Raw genomic sequence first — 23,123 nt, 5'->3', positions numbered from 1 at the left:
CGTTAAATATTTATCAGGTCCCTGCTGGGTGTCCGACACCGTCCCAGGGGCTGGGAGTAGCACAGACATGGTTGTTATGTCTAGTGGTGGAGGATGATCTTAAAGTAAACAGTTTCACAAGCCTCAAACGTCCTCTGAATAGAAATGTCCCTCTGCTATGATGGAGGATAAGAGGACCCAATTTAAATTGCCGGAGAGGTGGAAGTGGCCAGGGAGTGACATATTAAGAGTCCTGAAGGTCTACATGCTCAGTGTGTCTCCAGTGTGACATGTAGAGGGGGAAGGGGTAGACAAGGCGGGCTTGATGTGGAGAGGTCGGTAGCGACCAGATCATTCAGAACACCAAGCTGAGGACCTGGGACTCTTTCCTGAGGGCACTAGGGAGCCATAGGAGGATCGGGAGCAAGGGAGGAGCAGGATCAGCTCTGCGTGCAGAAAAGCCCTGTGGTCCGTGTGGGGATGGACTGGTGGGGTGAGATGGAGACCGGGCGAGGTTGGCACGAGCGGACAGGGCCTGAGAAGAAGATGGGCTGTAGGGACAGAGAGTTTGTAGAACAAGCAGAACCTAGTGGAAAGGTAAGCCTTGGGGTCAAGGTGGGCTTGGGGATATATTCAGGATGTAACTACCACCCAGGCAGTTCAGTGTATGGGTCTAGAGTTCAGTAGAGAAGTCAGAGCTGGACATAAGAAATATAAATTGTGGGGCACCTGGGCTGGCTCAATCAGTGGAGCACAAAACCCTTGATCTCAGGGTTGTAAGTTTGAGCCCCATTCTGGGTATAGAGATTACTAAAAAATTTTAAGAACTTAAAAAAAAACAAAAAAACAAGACATGCTTGGGTGTGTTGGCAGATGGGGCTTCCTAATGCTTCACTCAGAATTAGGCTTAAACAGTCTTTCCCCTTCCGACCACAAGTAGCGCCTCTGACCTTAGGCCTAAGTGGAGATTCCTTCACTGGGCTTTGCCTCAGAACCTCTTTGTGTTAGTCAAGCTACTCATGGAGAGACTGTCTTTCTTCCCCCAGCTGGATGCCCTGGAGTTCCTCCATGAGAATGAATACGTCCATGGAAATGTGACAGCTGAGAACGTCTTTGTTAATCCAGAGGACCTGAGCCAGGTAATAGCTAGGTCCCCTCCACCCTAGGGGCTCTCTGGGCTCAGTGTCTCATCTGTCTCAAAACATCCGTGTATTTCACCATGCTTATTGCAGGTAAAGAATTGTTGTCTATCATATGTAAAGGGCTCCTTTGAATAAATAAGAAGAGATGAGCAACTTAGTAGAACAAGGAAAAACGGATAGGAAAAGCAGTTCATAGAAAAAGAAACCCACAGGTTGGTTAAGTATGTGAAAAGATGCTCAACCTCCCTAAATGATGTCAGTAGTCATAGAAATGAAAATTAAAACATCCTATCTTAAGAGTGGACAAAACTTAAAAGAATGGTTATCTGTTGCTGATAAGGATGTAAGGAAACAAATTCTTTATATACTGCTGGAAGTGGGAATTGGCCAACCTTTCTGGAAGGCAGTTTGGATATAGTCAGAATTTTAAATGGGTATGTTTTTCTGATCCACCAGTTACGAATGTGTCCTATATGTATACTCACAGGCCTCTGCGAAGATATATGTACAAAATGTTTCTGACAGCACTGATTGTGATAGTAAAGAGGAAGAACCTTAAGTATACACTCCTCGTAGGGGTGCTGATTAAAAAACCTTTTGAAGTAAATTCTAATTACTTTTTCAGTTGCAAATGACAGAAACCTGATTTAACAAGGCTTTAAAAAGAAAATGTTTAAGGGGTGTTGCAAATTGTGGCCCATTGAGTGGAAAAAGCCAGAACCTCGCTGGCTTCAGGCACGGCTGAATGGGGTCTATCTGGCTCCAGATTTTAATGCCCGGAACTACTACTAAAATGCCAAAAACAGGGCGCCTGGGTGGCTCAGTCCGTTAAGTATCTGACTTTGGCTCAGGTCGTGATCTCGCAGTTCATGAGTTCAAGCCCTGCATCGGGGTCTGTGCTGACAGCTCAGAGCCTGGAGCGTGCTTCAGATTCTGTGTCTCCCTCTCTGCCCTTCTCCCAATCGCACTCTGTGTGTGTCTCTCTCTCTCAAAAATAAATAAACATTAAAATGCAAAAAGCTGTTGCAGGGGAGCGCCTGGGTGGTTCAGTCAGTTAAGCGTCTGACTGTTGATCTCAGTTCAGGTCTTGATCTCAGGGTGGTGAGTTCAAGCACCGCATTGGGCTCTGTACTAGGTGTGCAGCCCACTTGAAAAACATGCAAAAACCAGGTGTCCAACAAGAGGTATAATGATGTCAACAAGAGGTATAATTTCCCTTTGTGGAAAATTAGAGCCCCTTCTGCATCCGTGTGTTTACCAGCTATTCAAAGAAAGCTATTTGAAACCATGCATAAGAGACGATTATTAGTCGTTCCTTCTGGGCGTGGGTTGGAAGCTGGGGATGGTCAGTTTGGGTTCTTTACATTTCACACCCGTCTGTACTGTTCGGCATTCACTTGTTTCAAATTGCACCCGTGATTGAAATCTCTGACTCGAGAATCCAAGCTCGTAACTTCCAAACTGAATGGCTTCTCTCCATGTCCACCCAGGTGATGCTGGGAGGCTATGGTTTCACCTTCCGCTATGCCCCCGGTGGCAAACACGTGGCCAATGTGGAAGGCAGCAGGAGCCCACATGAAGGGGACCTTGAGTTCATTAGCCTTGACCTGCACAAGGGATGTGGTAAGGGTCTGGAGAAGGGGTTCGGGACCATGGAGGTACACTTCTCATATAAGGGCAGCTCTGGGTTTTCACAGCCACGGACAGCAGGTGGCCAGACACAGGAGTCACACTAAGGGAGCCATAATGGGGATTCGGAACCATGGATGGGATGTATCAGGGAGTTGTAGGGCAGCCGTTCAGCACCAATGACAGCAGCGAGTAGCTGGACACAAGGAGGCCCCAGAGTTTCAGAGGTTCAGGTTCGAGATCTGGTTTCGGCTTAGAACATGAGAGTTGCCCAAGAGTCTGGAGCTCAGGAGTAAGTCTGGACAGAGACCCAGATATCAGCAGTATCTCAGGAGCTGTCAGCTGAAGCCCTGGGAGAGGAATGAGATTATCCAAGGAAAATGTACAGAATAAGTAAGAAGAAAGTACTCTGAGGAGAAGATTCCTTGAGGAGGTCTCAGCCTCTCTTTCCCAAATCCCTTGATGTCATGGCCATCCACGTACCTGCCTGTGTCCTCCCACCAGACTGACCTCCCCCAAGAAAGGGGTGGTCCCTGTGGCTCCAATATCGGAAGGTCTGGTACAGTCAACTCTCAGTGTTTACAAAAATTGTTGTCTGAAACATAATAAAAATAAATCAGACAGTCTCCGTTACCTCCTCTATTGAGGCTGGGTTCATTGCCCATCCTTCTGGGCTCCCTCTCACCCTGTCCTGCTTCCCCTGCCCACACTGTACTGTGTCCCCAGTAGACTGTCAAGGGCTGGGACCCAACCAAACTCTTGTCTGGGATTTAAGAAGGTGTAATGGGGCCTGGTACACAGAGCCGAGGACTCAGTGAATGAATGAAAGACAAGAGATGAGGGAGTAAGCTAGTGAGAGTGGGGATGGTAAGGATGGCTGAGAGAGTGAACGAGAGTAAGAGACTCATCACAGTGCGAGAGCAGGCAAATGAAAAGTGAATGAACAGACTAAAGCTCATGTGCTTAGATGGTTGAGTCCATGAGGGCAAGGTTCAGTCAGAGAGAGAAAGGAAGCGGGTGGATCTGTCAGGGAGTAGAACATTTGGACTGAGCTGCCGCCTCTTGCCCTCCCTTCCCAGGGCCCTTCCGCCGCAGCGACCTCCAGACCCTGGGCTACTGTTTGCTGAAGTGGCTGTACGGGATCCTGCCGTGGACAAACTGCCTTCCCAACACCGAAAAGATCGTGAAGCTGAAACAGAAGTGAGTCTAGGGGTCAGCAGAAGCCAGCACTGGCCTGGCACCCCCACAGGTGGGGCAGAAGCTCAGAACCCACCAGGGAACAAAAAGGAGGGGAAAGCAGTGTCCCACAGAGTCAAGGCCTCTGCAGCTCTCAGGGGTGTCCTCTAGCATTCATTCCAGCAGACAGGAGCGTGGGCTCTGGAGCCATGTTGCCTGTGGTGAGACGCCAGCCTCCCCACTGCAGGGTGTAGGGTGGGCAGCCTAACCTTCACAAGCCTCAGTATCCTCCGTGGGATGAGATCTTAGCAGGGTCTGTGGAAGGATTCAGGGGAGTCAGCTACACAGCGCTCAGCACAGAGCCCGACCTGTAGAAAATGCCCACTATGCACAGGGCACCATGACTCATTCATACCTTCACAGACAAATGGAAAAGCTGAGCAGTTAGGCCTGGACTCTGCCTCAGCGTCTGGCTACACCGGCCACCGGTGTCCATACCTCCTCTCCCCACCCTCTGCTTGTAAAACCCCCAGATCCTGCGTGTTCTGGTTTAGGCATTCAGCACCAAGGGCAGCGGTGAAGGGGGTGGAGTCGCTGGATGCAGAGGGAAGTGAGGCCATGTGAGGTTCAGTACGGAGGACCGCAGACAGCTGCCGGCAGCTGGGCTCGAAGGGAAGTGAGCCCTGGCACTTTGGTCTTCAGCACCAAGGACAGCGGGAGACTAGCTGGGAAGCGTGGCTGTGTGAGATTCAGTACCATGGACAGCCGGCGTTTGGGCTCCGAGGGAAGGGAGCACTTTGATCCTCAGCACCAAGGACAGTAGACAGCTGGACACAGGAAAGCCCTGAAAGTCCAGAGGTTAGGATTCAAGCCCTGGTATAGATAGACTGGGGGTGGTGAGAGTTGCCTAGGAGTCATCCTGGAGGGCCCACCTAGAAGATGGTTTGGCCATCCACGTCTGAAAGGCAGGAGTGAAGTGTAAACAGAGATTCAGACCTCATTGGTATCTCAGAAGTTGTCACTAGAAGCCCTGGGAGAGAAAGATTGCCCAGGGGAAGTGTGCCTAGTGGAAAGAGGGAAAACTCTAGGGAACAGCACTGAGTCCTTTTGTGCTCCTCAGTTCTTAATGTGCTGTGTTACTGGTTCATGTTGAGACTCTTTCTCGTTCTATTTTTTCCCTTTTATATCCCCCACTATCTTTTTCAACCATGGACACCCACTCATCCGTACTTACTATATGTTCTACAGATGTTTGCTTAACTGTATTTGTTTCCTAAAACTTGCATGATGGTGGTGGTATTGTGTGTGTGTTTGACTTGCATAAATGGTATTCTGCTCTAAATCTCATCTGTTTTTGGCATTTTTCACTCAGCACTGTGTTCTTCAATTTTAACCGCATTGTCACATGTGCACTGAGTTGACTGTTTCTGACTACTGCTTCTCAATATGTTTGTGTAGATAGGTCTGCAGCCTTGAACGATGTATGACGACCGTATTTAATTTGCATAAATGGTACCGAGCTCTGAATTTCATTCTGTTTCTTGCTTTCTTTCACTTACTGCTGTGTTTTTTAACTTGATCTATGTTGCTAATTCACTGCCTCCAAATACTACTCGTGAATTTGTCTGGATGTATATGTATCCTTGAAAAATACGTGATGTCACTGTTGGGTGTGCATTTAATTGGCACAAATGGTACCGTGCCCTGAATCTTATATTCCCTCAGGTTTCTACTTAAACACTCCCCCCCCGGGGGTGGGGGGCTTCTCTCACCCCCACTGCATCAGGCTTCCTGCTTGTGCATGCCCAGAGGAAGGGATCTGCCCCTGTCACGTTGGCCCGCTCCTACCTGATGACCTCTATTCGAGGCGGACATTTATCATAACACTTGTCTGTGCCAGGCTCTGCGCCCATTGTTTCCCTGTGTCATCCTCAGAACAACTCTGAGATAAGCTGTCTTATGATTGAGACACAGAGAGCTTAGGTAATCAGCCCTGGTCACAGCTACTAAGTAGAGGTGCTTAGACTCACACCCAGGCCATTCGACTCCAGAGAAGTTTCTTTCACCTCAAAGCCGTGTGGGAGGATGGAATGTTGGCACGGGGATGCAGCCTTTCTTCACTCGACAGATATTTATTATAATTTGTTTTAATGTCTATTTCTTTTTGAGAGAGAGAGCAAGTGAGGGAGGGGCAGAGAGAGAGGGAGACAGGAACCGAAGCAGGCTCCGCACTGAGAGCACAGAACCCGATGCAGAGCTTGAACCCACGAACTGTGAGATCATGACCTGAGCCGAAGTTGGACACTTAACCGATTGAGTCACCCAGGTGCCCCTCAACAGAGACGTACTGAGCACCGTCTACGCACCACACTCTGCTCTAGTCCCTGGGGATACAGGAATAACTGAGCCAAACGTCCCTGCCTTCAGGGAACTCACACCCTAGTGGGGGAGACAAAACAGTAAAGAGATAAATGAGTAAAGCACACAGCATGTCACAGGCCAGACTGGTTGGGGCCATCAGGTTGGAGCCCTGAGTGTGGCTGTGGGCACTCACTGCTCCTTTAGATTTAATGTCCAGGCAGGTCTCATGACAGTGGTGACAGGTGAGTCGCCTCTGGAAGGGTAGTGAGGCAAGGAGGATGTCTCATTTTGGCATATAAGGGCGCTTATGTGCCCTTGACGTCTCTGCAGGAGGAGGGAGAGACAGGGAAAGAGAGGCCCCTGGCTCCCAGGCTTTCACAGGCAATCTCTGCATCAGAAGGCAGCCTCAGAACCCTCCAGAACATGAGCCCCTTGCCCTATTTTCTTGGAGTGTATTTTTGCCCTTACTCTCTAGTTTTCTTTTTTTTTTTTTTAATTTTTTTTTTTTTTTTAATTTTTTTTTTTTTTTTTTTTTTTTTATTTTTGGGACAGAGAGAGACAGAGCATGAACGGGGGAGGGGCAGAGAGAGAGGGAGACACAGAATCGGAAACAGGCTCCAGGCTCCGAGCCATCAGCCCAGAGCCCGACGCGGGGCTCGAACTCACGGACCGCGAGATCGTGACCTGGCTGAAGTCGGACGCTTAACCGACTGCGCCACCCAGGCGCCCCTTACTCTCTAGTTTTCTAGTAGCTTTCCATTCTTGAAATGAAGCCAGGGGAAAACGAGTCGCAGAATTTAGGAACACGGCTAGAGGAGCATACGGCCCAACTGCCAAGGCGTTACGTGTGCCTGAGGCCTGTGAACAGCTCCTTTGCGCGTTTCTGTCGTGTTAAAGACAAGGCTGAGCTGCTCTTACCAGGAGATCCCAAAACACGATGGTTCGGACGAGGAAAATTACTTCCCTCTCAGTAACGGCACCTTGGCGCCCTTCAACGTCCACATATCCTTTTCTGGCGCTAACTCTGCTGGTCACTGTCTCTCGCTGCTCTTACAGGGCAGGCCTGGGAGTGGCATGCATCCCTTGGTCGCATAGCCACCCAAGCTGCAGTGGGGGCTGGAAAACGTCTGTAGCCTAGGGCTGCTGACCCTTGGGGTCCTGCCCTTGAAGGGGAGAAGGGACAGTGGACGGCAGCCGGAGACTCCTCCACGGTGCCACCTTTAGTCCCGTTTCTGTGAGGGCAGGGGCCACACCAGCTCTCTGTCACTGTGTTGCTCACAGAATGGCCCCTGACACATCGTGGGCGCTCATGAAATAGTTGTGGAATGAATGAATAAGGAAAGAACGCATGAGCCTTCATTCACAGGCCTGGGCTTCAGCGTGGACAGACATGTCAGGCAGACGCGGCCCCAGCCGTGGGGGGATTCCCAGGCTGGGAGGAGACACGGGCAGGAAGGAGGTGGAGGCAGCCCCAGGAGCATTGTGGGAGCAGAGGGGAGGCACGTTACCCGGCCTCAGGCCACTGGCTGCCTTTACCCAAGAGATTCATGACCCAGTCTGTATAGAGCAGAGGGCTTTCCCAGGCAGGCAAGGGGAGGCGAGATTTCTCGACAGATAGGAGAGCTCATACATGACCTATTCATTCATTCAGAACTTGTCTCCTGGCGGCATTTTTGTGCCAGGGAAATGCTGGAGACCCAGATGTGAATCAGCTGAGGGCACTGCTTGTCGCCAGTGAAATCACCCATTGAGGCTCCGGCCACTACTTCCTCTAACTCCCCAGAACAGCCCTATCCCCCTTTTCACATCTCTGCCACCTTCCCCTTCACAAGAGATAATCAGTGAACGGGATATGCTTCTCTAGAAGGCTGTACACTTGCCAAATTGGTCCAGAGTAAAGAAAATAGGCCCGAGGGGCACCTGGATGGCTCAGTTGGTTGAGCATCTGACTCTTGATTTCGGCTCGGGTCACAATCTCACAGTTCATGGGAGCGAGCCCCGTGTCGGGCTCTGCAAACTTGGGATTCTCTCTCTCCGTATCTCTCTCTGCTCCTCCCCTGCTCGTGTGCTCGTGCACACTCTCTCTTGTTCTCAAAATAAATAAACATTTTTAAATAAAATAGGTCCTAGTAATAATTTTAACATCCCGTGATTTAAGTATGAGTTCATTCCCGAGCCCCGGAGCCTGACCACAACCACAGAGGGAAGGTCTGAAACATCAAGAATCTCAGCAGGGGGTGGTGATGGTGGTGATGTGCTCATTATAGACGCTCCACCCAGCCCCTGTCCCGTGATTCGAGGCAGTGACAAAAAGGACCGCGAGGGGGCGGTATTGCCACATGCACATTTTTGGAACCTAACGGCCTCTAGGGCGCCCTACTGGTGTGCATGGCCTTTTTCCGTTCGTTCAACATTTATTCAGTTTTTGTACATTCAAGTTCAGGATGGAATGAATGAGGGAAAGAAAAAGAGACGTTTTAATTCCTCAAGGCTTTCTGGTGTTCAAGTCCCTTTCTGGGAAAGCACAGGTGCTGGTCGAATTCGTTCCCTGCTCTTAAGGGTTCTGTCTGGGCAAGGACGTCCTACGGACACCGACAGCCAGTGGTAGAGTCGCTTATACAATTTACAACATCCTAGGGGCACAGACTTTGGTGCCATCACTCAGCCATTCGCCACACACGTCCTGAGGATGCCAGGAGACACGAAGGTCAGACCCAGCCCTTCCTGTGTCCTGACAGTGCCTTGGGGTGTCCGTGGACTATGCACAGAGCACACAGGCCATCGGGCGGGATCTGTTTTCTCTGCCTGGAGGGGTCATGGGAGACTTCCAGAGACCAGCCCTCAAGCAGTGTCCTGAAGGGAGAGCAGCCACGGCCAGGGGTCAAACTAGGAGAAAGCTGTCCAGGGCAGAGGAAGCAACATGCTGAGGCCAGGAGATGGGCACGGATGCTTGACCTAGTTAGGGGACTAGAAGGCGTTTGGTGCTGCTGGAGTGTGAGATGGGAGGGAGGAAGGAAGCCAGAGAGACAAGGCCACAGGGGCTGGCAGCCTTGTGTGCCAGGGGTTTTCCCCCAGGGCCCCGGGGAGTCCCCTGAGGGCTGTGAGTAGGAAGGGACAGAGTCCGTTCTGGGCAGAGAAACTCTGCAGGGCCATGTGGGGAATGTGCAGGAAGCTGGGGAGGAAGTTGAGGTCCAAGGAGGTAGGATAAGGCCTGAACTGGACCAGAAAGGGGATGGGACAGAGAGGGTTGGGGGGCAAGAGGGTGGAGCTTGGGGACTTCGGCCTGCAGTTGGGGGAGGCAAAGACAGCACCCCCAGGCACTGGGTGGATAGTGGAGATTCCAAGTGAGAATGGAACAAAGAAGGTAGATGAATTTCTTTCTTTCTTTCTTTCTTTTTTTTTTTTAATGCGTATTTACTTGTTTTGGGAGAGCAGGAGTGCATGCGCACACAAGCAGGAGAGGGGCAGAGAGAGAGCCAAACAGAGCCCGACACGGGGCTCGATCTCACAAACTGTGAGATCCTGACCTGAACCTAAACCAGGAGTCAGATGCTTAACCGACTAAGCCACCCAGGCACCCTGGAATTGGATGAATTTGTTTTTCTGGAGTAGTCCAAGAGGGTGTGTGTGTGTGTGTGTGTGTGTGTGTGTGTGTGTGTGTGTGTTTGCAAGTACACGTGTGCGTTTATAGAAAGGTAGTCCTCGTTAGTCACAGATTCCATATTTGTGAATTCATCTGCTCACTAAAATGCATGTGTCACCCCAGAATCAGCATTCGCAGTGCTTCCCAGGCCTCCTCAGACACACAGAGTAGAGACAATTTTGAGTTGTCTGATGTACACAGGCCCAGCTGAGCTCAAACGAGGTGATGTTCTGCCTTCTCATTTCAGATCTCAGGATAAACAGGGGTCCTTCATGGAGTCTGTTTAACGCCCATTTTCCAGATGTTCTTGTTGATGATTTTGCTATTACTTTTTTTAAGGTTTAATCATTTTTGAGAGAGAGTGCAAGCTGGGGGAGGGGCAGAGAGAGAGAGGGACAGAGGATCCGAAGCAGGCTCTGTGCTGACAGCAGCCAGCCTGATGCGGGGCTTGAACTCACAAACTGTGAGATCATGACCTGAGCCGAAGTTGGATGCTCAACAGACTGAGCCACCCAGGCGCCCCCTACGATTTTGCAGTTTAAAATGATGGCTAAGCGTCTGACTTCTGTTCGGGTCATGATCTTGCAGTTCATGAGTTCGAGCCCGGCATCGGGCTCTGTGCTGACAGCCCAAAGCCTGGAGCCTTCTTTGAATTCTGTGTCTCCCTCTCTCTCTGCCCCTCCCCTGTTTGTACTCTTGTTTCTCTCTCAAAAAAAAAAAAAAAAAAAAAAAAATAGCCCCATGCATGGTGCTAAAGAGCTGTCTAGTGTTCCTAGGTGCAAGAAGGCTGGGATGTTCCTTACAGAGAAAATAGTTGGCTGTGAGCTCAATGTGATTAAGTAAACATTATAGTAAACATGCTATCTTTTTTTAAAAAAAGGTTTTTTAATGTTTGTTTACTTTTGAGAGAGAGAGAGAGAGAGACAGAGCATGAGCAGGGGAGGGGCAGAGAGAGAGAGGGAGACACAGAATCCCAAGCAGGCTCCAAGCTCTGAGCTGTCAGCACAGAGCCCGACGCGGGGCTCGAACCCAACTGTGAGATCGTGACCTGAGCTGAAGTTGGTCGCTTAACCGACTGAGCCACCCAGGTGCCCCAAACATAGTATCTTTAAGCACAGACACACCTAAGACAAAATTAAATAGTGATCAGTTTATAAAAATATTGTAACCAGAACCTTGCAGGAACGTGATACTACGTTTCCCCTAGAAGCATGGTTTAGAATTCACTAATTACGTATTTGAGACCACGCTACAGGGCATAACTACCACAATTAACAAGAGTCTACTGTACATCTAGTAGACATTCTGTTTTACTTATTTTTTATTTTTTTTAAGTTTATTTACTTAGAGAGTGAGCTGGGGAGGGGCAGAGAGAGAGAGAGAGAGAGAGAGAGAGAATCCCAAGCAGGCTCCATGATGCCAGCGTGGAGCCCGGTGTGGGGCTTGAACTCACAAACCACAAGATCATGACCTGAGCCAAAATCTGGGGTTGGATGCTTAACCGACTGAGCCACCCAGGTGCCCCTAGACTTTCTGTTTTAAAAATTGGCTCTCCTGGGGAGCCCCGGTGGCTCAGTCAGTGAAGCATCCAACTCTCGATCTCAGCTCAGATCATGATGTCGTGGTCTGTGAGTTCGAGGCCCGCATCGGGCCTCTGCGCTGACATCACAGAGCCTGCCTGGGATTCTCTCTCCCTCTCTCTGCCCCTCCCCCACTTCTTCTTTCTCTCTCTCTCTCTCAAAATAAATAAATAAACTTAAAGAAAAAAAAAAGTTTGCTCTCGCCTCCCTAAAAGACCTCTTGCATACACCTCTGTCCTGTCAGGTTTCTTGACAACCCGGAGGCCCTCGTGGGACAGTGCAGTCGCCGGATCAGTCCCTCAGGTATGTCCTGAAGAGGGAAGGAACAGTTGGGGGCCATGGCGGGACCAGGTGGCCTGGGTCCATCCAGCTGTTGTCCCCTCACACACCTTTCTTTCTTTGAGTTTTCCAAGCTGCGTGTGCATACGTGCCTGTTCTAGAAAAACAAAAAACCTTCCCCCCAAAATTCAGAAGCATCTCCGAATAAGAATAACAACACACACTCACACACACAACCACACACACAGTATTGTATTTCTCTATGAAAATTTGTTAAGGATTGGAGTGGGGGCCGGGTTCAGCCTGGTGAACCTTCTCCCGGTCTTATGGGGGAGTGGGGGAGGGGAATTCACGTTGCTGCTGCCAGCCGGCGGCTCGACTGGGGCGGGCTCGTTCAAGTGCACCTCTCTCCTGTCTGGCGATTGGCGCTGACGCTGGGAGGCCTCAGCTCCGGGCTGCTTCCCGAGGCACTGTTCAGGCAGCTTTCCAAGAGGGCAGGGACGGAAGCTACAAAGCATGGGGGTCCCTGGACGGCACTCGGCCACATTCAAGCAAATCCCGAGGCCAACCCAGACTCAGCGGGTGGCCAGGTATCTCCACTTCAGGATGGGAGAGGCAGCGGACATGGCAGAGGGACACGTACAAAATGAAAATAAGCTTGCCTTACGTACATTTTGGTCAATTTGCATTTTTTTTTAAGTTTATTTATTTGTTTTGAGAGAGAAAGAGAGAGAGAAAAATCCCAAGCAGGCTGTCAGTGCAGAGCACGACATGGGGCTCGATCGCACGAACGATGAGATCGTGACCTGAGCCAAAACCAAGAGTCAGAAGCTTAATGAACCAAGCCTCCCACGTCCCCAACATCTTGTTTTTTTCATTAATTAACATTGGCTTTTGTGTTCTTATTCCTAGATCCACTACAACCTCGTTTTGGTTTTTGTTTTTTATTTTTATTTATTTTTTTATTTTGAGAGAGAGAGAGCACGCCAGTAGGGGAGAGGGGCAGAGGGACAGGGAGAGAGAACCTTAAGTAGACTCCGTGCCCAGCGCAAAGCCCAACACAGGGCTCAATCCCAAGACTCTGGCTGGGATCATGACCTGAGCCAAAATCCAGAGTCTGACTCTCAACCCACTGAGCCAGCCAGTCGCCCCTACACCATCATTTTCATGGCCAGTCCCCATTACTGGAGTTTTAGGCTGTGTCTTTGTTTTTCTTTTTTTTCCTAGTGTTGCCTCTGTAGAACTTCTGCATTGCTCTCTGAACATGAGGCCGAGGGGCGCCTGGGTGGCTCAGTCGGTTAAGCACTGACTTCAGCTCAGGTCATGATCTCATGGTTCGTGGGTTCGAGCCCCGCGTTGGGCTCTGTGCTGACAGCCCAGAGCCTGGGGCCTGTTTCAGATTCTGTGTCTCCCTCTATCTCTGACCCTCCCCCGTTCATGCTCTGTCTCTCTCTGTCTCAAAAATAAATACACGTTAAAAAAAAAAAAAATTTAAACATGAGGCTGAAAGAAATGGATAACTTGTCCCCTCCAGCTCTGTAAGGGCTCATTTAAAAAAAAAAATTTTTTTTTTTTATGTTTTTATTTATTTTTGAGGGAGAGAGACAGAGCACAAGCAGGGGAGGGGAAGAGACAGAGAGAGACACAGAATCCGACGCAGGCTGCAGGCTCTGAGCTGTCAGCACAGAGCCCGACCCGGGTCTGGAACCCACGAACCCTGTCATGACCTGAGCCAAAGTCGGACGTTCAACAGAGGGAGCCCCCCACGTGCCCAGGGCTCATTTGTTAATTACCTGAAATCCTGGGATCACATGGCTGTGCTGCTCAAGTCACTTTCCCCTCCAGCCTTGAGTTCTCGCCCCAGGAAGAATAAGGCCCCCCCACCCCGTTAGTTCACTGCAGCTCAGCCTCCCTGAGCCTGTCCCCCTGGGGTGCAGCTGGGAGGGGCTTGAGAGACGCCATTTGGGGCGGGGCGGCCCTGCTGGAGAAGGAATTTCGCCACCCCCGCCACCCAGTCCTGCATTCAGGCAGACCTGTGCTACCAGCCAGGGGACCAGCAGAGGGTAAATGTGCCCCTCTAAGCCTCAGCCTCCCCATTGAGTAAAATAAGGTTAATAATAGCCCCCCACCTCCCAAGTTGCCCCGAGCACTCCATGCAGAACCCTCTGTCCGGAGGCTCAGGCGCTGCCTCAACTTCTGCTGCAACCCTAATTAAATGTGCATGCACTTCAGCTCAGAGCGCAGCCTGCTATGGGCGGTCCCCAAGCGGGGGCTATTATGAATGTTATTATTGATATCATGATTGGCACTTTTTTTGTTTATTTATTTTTGAGAGAGAGAAGAGAGAACTGAAGCAGGGGAGGGGCAGAGAGAGAGAGAGACACAGAATCCGAAGCAGGCCCCAGGCTCCGAGCTGTCAGCACAGAGCCCAGTGTGGGGCTCGAACTCGTGAACCGTGAGATCATGACCTGAGCCGAAGTCAGCCACTCAACCGACTGGGCTACCCAGGCGCCCCCAAAGTAGCCCTTTTAAACTGGGTCCCTGGGCCCGCTACCTGTCGGGGGCTTGTTGTTTTTTTATTTTATGTAAACTCTGTGCCACTCGTGGGGGTTGAACTAACCACGTGGACCCCGAGATCGAGAGCCCACATGCTCCACCGACTGCCCGAGCCAGACCTGGCCCCCCTTCGCTGCCTGTTTTCTGTAAACCAGTGAACTAAGAATTGTTTCACGTTTTGAAATAGCTGTGGGTGCACCCGGGTGGCTCATCTCGGTTGAGCCTCTGACTTCGGCTCAGGTCATGATCTCCCAGTTCGTGAGTTCAGGCCCCACGTCGGGCTCTCCGCTGTCAGCACAGAGCCTGTTTTGGATCCTCTGACCCCAATCTCTCTGCCCCTCCCCCACTCACGCTTTCTTTCTCAAAAATGAACAAACATTAGAAAAAAATCCTCAGGGCCCCTGGGTGGCTCAGTCCATTGAGCGACCGACTCTTGATTTCAGCTCAGGTCATGATCTCAACAGTTCATGACTTCAAGCCCCGCATCGGGCTCCACACTGACGGTGCAGAGTCTATTTAGAATTCTCTCTCTCCTTCTCTCAAAAAATAAAGAAATGAATGAAACTCTTTTTAAAAATCCTCTTAGGAAACAGCTGGGGAAAAAAATCAAAAGAACATTTCATGGTACGTGAAACTTATCTAAAATTCAGGCTGCCGCGCCCGGTAGCAAACCTGTCTTGGCTCATCGCCGTGCCCACCGGCTTACATGACACGTTGCACAGACCCCTGCCCCACCTACAAGGCTGCACCTGTTTATCCTGGCAAAAGCTTGCCCACCCCTGTTTTAGAGATACACACTAAACATTTAGAGGTAAAATGATATCGTTAGCTGGGATTTGCTTTCAAACATTACCGGGGCGGGGCGCCGGGGTGGCTCCATCGGTTAAGCCCCTGACTTCGACTCAGGCCATGACCTCGCGGTTTGTGGGTTCGAGCCCCGCGTCGGGCTCTGTGCTGACAGCTCTGCCCCTCTCTCTCTGCCCGTCCCCTGCTCACACTCTGTCTCTCGATCTCAAAAATAAATATAAAAAAAAAAAAAAAAAATACCGGAAGGAAGTGGTAGGGGTCTTGATGAACCAGGTCGGCTGTGAGCTGATCATTCAAACTGGGTGACGGGTAGGCTGGTGTTGGGGATGCCATTCTCCCGTTGCATACATTTGATGTTTTACCAAAAAAAATAAAATAAAATCTTTACTTTTTTTTTTTTACATTTTATTTTTATTTTTGAGACAGGGAGAGACAGAGCATAAACAGGGGAGGGTCAGAGAGAGGGAGACACAGAATCTGAAACAGGCTCCAGGCTCTGAGCTGTCAGCACAGAGCCCGACGCGGGGCTTGAACTCACAGACTGTGAGATCATGACCTGAGCCGAAGTCGGCCGCTTAACCGACTGAGCCACCCAGGCGCCCCAATAATAAAATCTTAAAAAAAAATTTTTTTTTTAATGTTCATTTTTGAGAGAGAGACAGAGCATGAACAAGGGAAGGGCAGAGAGAGAGGGAGACATAGAATGGGAAGCAGCCTCCAACGCGGGGCTCGAACTCATGATCTGCGAGATCATGACCTGAGCCGAAGTGGATGCCCAACTGACTGAGCCACCCAGGCGCTCTTCCCCCCCCAAAAAAATCTTTTTTAATCTAAGTGCCTAAGGCGGTTGCAGGCACAGAGGAAGCACTGAGCAAATGGGCACCGTGGTGGAGACTGGGCACAGCCCCCCCGGCTCTGAGTTGGAGGCCCCTCTCAGGTCTCTCCTATGGTGGGGGGGTGTCTTGACCGCAGAGACCCTGCAGGAGTACCTGAAGGTGGTGATGGCCCTGAAGTACGACGAGAAGCCGCCCTACACCATGCTGAGGAACAATCTAGAAGCCCTGCTGCGGGATCTGCGGCTGTCAGCCTACGACCCCCTGGACCTCCAGATGGTACCATAGGTGGGTTCCGGTAGGAGCAGTTTGTGAGTCTTCCCCCTCCCTCACCTCCGCCAGCCCTGCTCCCCAGATGCCATTTAAGGTTTCCATCAGGGCCGACCTCCCAGTTAAATGCTGGATTTTTCCACAGGGTTCTTGAACCATCCAGCCCTCGGGGAATCGCACATAGCAGAAACCTGGCTCAAATTGGCTCGAAGGAAAAGGGCCAATTGATTGGCGCTTGTGGCTAGAAAGTTCCAAGGGGGAAGCCGTAGGCATGACTGGATTCAAGGCCGGGAAAACAGAGTCAACACGTCCTCATCTCTCCATCTTTCTGTCTCTTCATCCCTCTGTTTCTCTATCCCTCTCTCCATCCACCTGTAGCCTCCGCTGTCCTGTGGGTCGGCGCCACCTGTCCCCCCCCGCCCCCATCACAAACCTCGCTGGTTCTGTTCCCAGTGATGCACTTTGCCCTGTGCTTCTCGGTCTGTCTCACGGCCCTTCTCTGTCAGCACAGAACACCCATGACCTTGTTTATGGAGCCACCATATTCCGTTGTGGATTGCAAGGATGCTCTTTTTTTTTTTTAACCTTATTTATTTATTTTGAGAGAAAGAGAGAGAATAAGTGGGGGAGGGGCAGGGAGAGAGAGAAAGAATCCCAAGCAGGTTCCGTGCTGTCAGCGCAGAGCCCAACTTGGGGCTCAAACTCATGAACCGTGAGATCATGACCTGAGCCGAAATCAAGAGTCAGACGCTCAACCAACCGAGTCACCCAGGCGCCCCAGAAGGATACTCTTTATGACCAGTGGCTGGCATTTGCTTGGTTTCTGTTTTACAAGCCACGTTGCCTTGAACACCTGCGTGCACAGGCCTCGCTGGGGTGTGCACGCGTGTCTGTGCATGGGGTTCTTCTTTTGCGAGAACTGGATCCTCTCTAGCGGGGCTGTACCTGTCTACACTCCCATTAGCCCTGGGCGGGAGTGCACAGAACTTCGGGGAAGGTCAAAATGAAACTAAGTTCACCCGACAGTTAATTCTGGCAAGGCCGTATGGACGTGTTCTGAAGAGAGGCTTCCCCGAGGCCGTGGTCTGTCCGTGGAGCTGTAACGTCTGTCTTCGTGGCTGCCCGAAATCAAAGTTCAGTGTGTGTCTAAGTCAGCGGTCCTCAGAGGGAGGCCATGTTGCCCGTAGGGGGTATCTGGGGACACTTTTGGTTGTCACAACTGGGGAAAGGGTACCCCCAGCATCGAGTGGGTAGAGGCTGGGGGTACCACGCAGCACCCCACGAGGCACAGCCGGCCCCCACCACAGAGTCCCTGCGAAAGCAAAGGCATGACCTTGACCACCCACGGAGCTTGCCCGCTGCCTGTCACTCCAGCTCATTACACAGATGCGCCATACCCCTAGCTGTCCCCGTGGCCCCTCTACCCCCCCGCACCCCTCGCCCACCCACCCTGTCCCTCCAGGCGGTTGCCGGTCTCCGGCGTTGGGCTGTGTGCTCGCAGCTCAGAGCCTGGAGCCCGCTTCGGATTCTGGGTCTCCCTCTCTCTCTGCCCCTCCCCCACTTGCACTCTGTCTCTCTCTCTCTCTCTCCCTCTCTCTCTCTCTGTCTCTCAAAAATAAATGAAACATCAAAAAAACCCCACAAAAACTGGAAACCCAACAGCCCCTTTCGGGGTCATCATGTTTTGGGTCTGAAACTGAGTAAGTAGCAGGTTTGTCCCTTACTTAGGGACTTAATAAGGGGATGCTAATCAAAGAGCCTGGTGACCTTGGAATAATTTGAAGATCATCTCACCTCTTGCTTTATGACAGCTCCTTGCCTTGGCCTGCATGGCTGACCCCCCAAGTCCACTCTGTGCCAGCCCCACTGTCCTCCCCGCAGATTCTAAACCAGGCCAAGCTTGATCCCACCTCAGGACCTTTGTACTTGCCATTCTCACAGTCTGGAACACACTTTCCCTTCGTCTTTAATGTTTACTTTGGGGGGCAGAGGGGCAGGGAGACAGAGAATCCGAAGCAGGCTCTGCACTATCAGTGCAAAGCCCAACATGGGGCTTGAACTCACAAACCATGAGATCATGGCCTGAGCCGAAGTCGGACACTTAGCCGATTGAGCCACCCAGGTGTTCTCCACCCCGCTTCATTTTTCAATGACTGGTTCCTTCTCATCCTAGGAGCTCAGACCTGGGCCTTCCCTCACTGCCCCAGTGAGGCACTTCCCCACCCGCTGTCACCACCTCACCTGTTTTCTGCACAGCGCTGTCCCCTTCTTGAGGGAAGTTAATTTGTAACATCTTTACCCACTCTCTCAAATCATAAGTCCAACCAAGGTCTTGTTCATGGTAGTATTTCCAGTCTCTAGAAAGTGCCCGTAGGGGCTTAATGGGTGCTCCTTAAATGACTAGGACACTAACAAGCCATTTTTATTGTCTTCCAGATCTTTCAACTCATGGTTTGAAATAGAAAAAAACCCAAACAAGAAATGTGACTCAAGGCCTGCTGTAGTATCACAGATACGCTTCTAGAAAGATCCCTTGAATGTGCATGCCTGCTGCTTCTTTAAGCATCACTATGAATCAGTCTTGATTAGCATCAGGGAACCCAGCAGTTAGACTCCAGATAATGTGAATTCCTCCTTTCGATTGTCTCATCCTTTCAGCCATCGTCACCTACCAGCCTCTGGGGTTGTGGACAGAGAAGACCCCCAGCTCATGGTCGGGGGTGAGCCAGCCCCCTCAGTCGGCACCCTTCCCGCTACTATTGGCACTGCTATGATTTGGTAATAAATTGTTTTACTGGAGCTTGGATAATAAGTGTCTACAAAAGAAGCTCCTTTTGGAAAAGTTGGCTTCTTTTTTCTCCATCTATCCATCCCTTTCATCTTTCATCCATCTATCCACCCTTCTATCCATCTGTCCAAAGTTTCATGTAGATGCCCATCCATCCATCCACCCATCCACCCATTCACACAGCCATTTATTCATCCATCCATTTAGCCAGCCACCCATTCTTCCATCCATCCATCCATCCATCCACCCATCCATTTAGCCAGCCAACCATTCTTACATCCATCCACCCACCCACCCACCCATTTATAACCATCCTGCTATCCATTTATTCATCCATCCATTTATCCATCAATCCATCCATCCACCCATCCATCCATCCATCCATTTAGCCAACCATCCACCTATCCATTTATTCATCCATCCATCCATCCATTTAGCCAACCATCCACCTATCCATTTATTCATCCATCCATCCATTCATCTATCCATCCATCCATTTAGCCAACCATCCACCTATCCATTTATTCATCCATCCATCCATTCATCTATCCATCCATCCATTTAGCCAACCATCCACCTATCCATTTATCCATCCATCCATCCATCCATCCATTTAATCAGCCATCCACCTATCCATCTATTCATCCATCCATTTATCCATCCATCCATTTAATCAGCCATCCACCTATCCATCTATTCATCCATCCATTTATCCATCCATCCATCCATCCATTTAATCAGCCATCCACCTATCCATTTATTCATCCATCCATTTATCCATCCATCCATCCATCCATCCATCCATCCATCTATCCATCCATCCATTTAATCAGCCATCCACCTATCCATTTATTCATCCATCCACTTATCCAGCCATCCATTTAGCCAACCATCCACCTATCCATCTATTCATCCATCCATCATCCATCCATCCATCCATCCATCCATCCATCCATTTAATCAGCCATCCACCTATCCATCTATTCATCCATCCGCTTATCCATCCATCCGTCCATTTAACCAACCATCCACCTATCCATTTATTCATCCATCCATTTATCCATCCGTCCATCCATCCATCCATCCATCCATCCATCCATCCATCCATGTAATCAGCCATCCACCTATCCATCTATTCATCCATCCACTTATTCAGCCATTTAGCCAGCCATCCACCTATCCATTTATTCATCCATCCATTTATCCATCCATCCATCCATCCATCCATCCATCCATCCATCCATTGAATCAGCCATCCACCTATCCATTTATTCATCCATCCACTTATCCACCCATCCTTCCATGTAATCAGCCATCCACCTATCCATCTATTCATCCATCCGCTTATCCATCCATCCATCCATTTAACCAACCATCCACCTATCCATCCATCCATCCATCCATCCATCCATCCATCCATCCATCCATCCATTTAATCAGCCATCCACCTATCCATCTATTCATCCATCCGCTTATCCATCCATCCATCCATCCATCCATTTAACCAACCATCCACCTATCCATTTATTCATCCATCCATTTATCCATCCATCCATCCATCCATCCATCCATCCATCCATCCATCTATCCATCCATCCATTGAATCAAGCCATCCACCTATCCATTTATTCATCCATCCACTTATCCATCCATCCTTCCATGTAATCAGCCATCCACCTATCCATTTATTCATCCAGCCATCCACCTGCCAATCCCTCCATCTGTTGATGCACCCAGTCATTCTTCCATCTCTCCATCCATCCTTCCATATACTGTTCCATCATCCACCCTCCCACCCACCTTTCATCCATTCCTCCATCCCCTCATTCTCCCATCCATACATTGATCCTTCCTCTTATTCAACAAATATTCAGCAGGTATTTCTTGAATTTGTGCTGACACACATCATGCTGCACAGAGGATCCTGATGAACAAGACACACCGAGGTCTTTGAGTTGGTGGAACCTCCAGGCCAGTGGAAGGGGAAGGCATTGAATGAGATGACTGAGTTGTGCTCCACATGCTGGAGAAAAGGCATGGTGCTGTGATGGAGACCAAGGGGCCCAGGGACAGGGGTACCTTTACAGAGAGTCCGGACAGAGAGCGTGGAGGAGGCTGGCGCAGCCGCCCCCCTGGGACGGTGAGGCCCAGGCAATGGCTGTAGCTGGAGGAAGAGAGGGCCTGGGGAGAGATTTCAGAGGCAGCCCAGCCAGTGGGTAGACTGGAAGGGATTCAGAACAGGGAGGGTACGCTCACCTCCCAGACTCAGTCTTAAAGATCTGGAATCGTCCACCATTACTTTGGAATGGGGAGGTCAGAGGCTGGGTCGGGGAGGAGCCTGCTCTAATTCACCCTGATTCTTGCCTGACCAAGGCAGGCAGGGGAGATTGGCAGACTGATGATCACTTCCTGGGTGAAAGCAGGCGTGTGTAGCACTTTCCAGAAGGGGGTGTTCCTCAACGAGAAAGAAAACTCGTCTGAAAATCTCCTGCTCAAAACCTCTCTTTGTTCATGAGTCCGCAACATTACAGGGACATCAGCTGCCCTTCAGGGCCCCAAATCAGATAACAGGACGGTCTCAATGTCAGCACCTGACCCTCCCATCCTCTGGCCACTCAGCACACTTGCCCAGTTCCGGCAGCCCCTCTGTCCTCTGCCCTCGTCTCTGAGCGAGCAAAGCCAGCCAGGACCCGGTGCTGCTCAGGCAGCGAGAGGATTTCTCATCTAGGATACTGTCCACATTGTCTCTGATCCTGCCTTTGTCTGTCTGCAGAGCCCTGTCCTTGACCTTGTGTGTTTTGGCAGCTTGTCCCCCAACCTCTGAAAGAGGAGGGTGCTGTCATCGGCATTAGATGAGAATCACATGGCCCAGGGGAGTAGAAATCACATGCCACCATGTGGTTGATGGTGGCTGAAGCCCACCCTTTGTCCTCTATGCCTCGCCTCTGCCCCCAAACTAGACCCTGGCCCAGAGTTAGATGTTTGTGGTACAGGTGCTGGTGGTGGGGTTTTTTTTTTAAATCACTTTTACTGCAGGACACCTCTGAGCCTTCAATACACGCAGGTATGTAGTATGTCTACAAGAACGGCCCCAGTAGGCATCTGACGACAAATCATTTCTCTTTGCTTAAATATTTTTCTTGAGGTGCCTGGGTGGCTCAGTCGGTTAAACGTCCGACTTCAACTAAGGTGGTGATCTGACAGTTTGTGAGTTCGAGCCCCGCGTCCGGCTCTGTGCTGACAGCTCGGAGCCTGGAGCCTGCTTCGGATTCTGTGTCTCCCTCTCTCTCTGCCCCTCCCCTGCTCATGCTCTGTCTCTCTCTCAAAAACAGACATTGAAAAAATATTTTTTAAAAGAATTATACCCGATATCTGGTTAGCAATAGGATTATGCCAATTGAAAGAACAGAAAATGATGTTAAGTTCTCTGTGGGTTTTTTTTTCCTTAAGTTTATTTATTTATTTTGAGACAGGGAGAGCCAGTGGGGGAGGGGCAGCACAAGGTGGGGCTGGGGTGGGGGGGCGATGAATCCCAAGCAGGCTCCATGCTGTCATCAAGGAGCCCAGTGCAGGGCTGAAACTCATGAACCTGAGCCAAAATCAGGAGTCTGACACTTAACCAACTGACTCTCCCACGTGTTCCAAGTGTTTTTTCCATGTTTACAAGAATATCTTGAATGTGTTAAAGAAAGAATTGATGAAAAATTTATCTCTTTACGTGCCAACACTTTTTTTTTTAATTTTTTGTTTAATGTTTGTTTTTGAGAGAGACAGAGACAGAGTGCAAGCAGGGGAGGTGCCAAGAGAGAGGGGACACAGAATCCGAAGCAGGCTTCAGGCTCTGAGCTGTCAGCACAGAGCCCCACACGGGGCTCGAACTCAGGAACCTTGACATCATGACTTGATCCAAAGTCGGTCACTTAACCGACTGAGCCACCCAGGCACCCTGTGTCAATGCTATTCTTAAAGGAGATACTACTTAGAACAGGAAGAGAATTTCTGACTTGAAGTGGATAGTTCCTGCATTTCCACGATGCCCTTTTCAAAACGATTTTATCCCTGAAGGATTTTATTCTTTTA

General features: G+C 50.2%; 1 protein-coding gene across 2 annotated transcripts in view; it reads left to right on the top strand.

Annotated features, from left to right (window-relative positions):
- Positions 1-19,067, top strand: part of VRK3 (VRK serine/threonine kinase 3) — a 36,337-nt gene extending 17,270 nt beyond the window's left edge. For both annotated transcript variants that reach the window (XM_019425583.2, XM_019425582.2), the window contains exons 10-15: positions 1,026-1,118; positions 2,612-2,744; positions 3,830-3,950; positions 11,755-11,813; positions 16,125-16,273; positions 18,692-19,067. In XM_019425583.2, coding sequence (XP_019281128.1) covers positions 1,026-1,118; positions 2,612-2,744; positions 3,830-3,950; positions 11,755-11,813; positions 16,125-16,273 — 555 coding nt within the window. In that variant the 3' untranslated portion in view covers positions 18,692-19,067. The remainder of the gene's footprint in view (positions 1-1,025; positions 1,119-2,611; positions 2,745-3,829; positions 3,951-11,754; positions 11,814-16,124; positions 16,274-18,691) is intronic.
- Positions 19,068-23,123: the final 4,056 nt, after the last annotated feature.

This window comes from Panthera pardus, unplaced genomic scaffold, assembly GCF_024362965.1.
Source record: "Panthera pardus isolate Hobbes unplaced genomic scaffold, ASM2436296v1 HiC_scaffold_18, whole genome shotgun sequence".
Lineage (NCBI taxonomy): Eukaryota > Metazoa > Chordata > Mammalia > Carnivora > Felidae > Panthera > Panthera pardus.
Note: the sequence above shows the minus strand (reverse complement) of the source record. Positions and strands in the feature narration are given on the sequence as shown.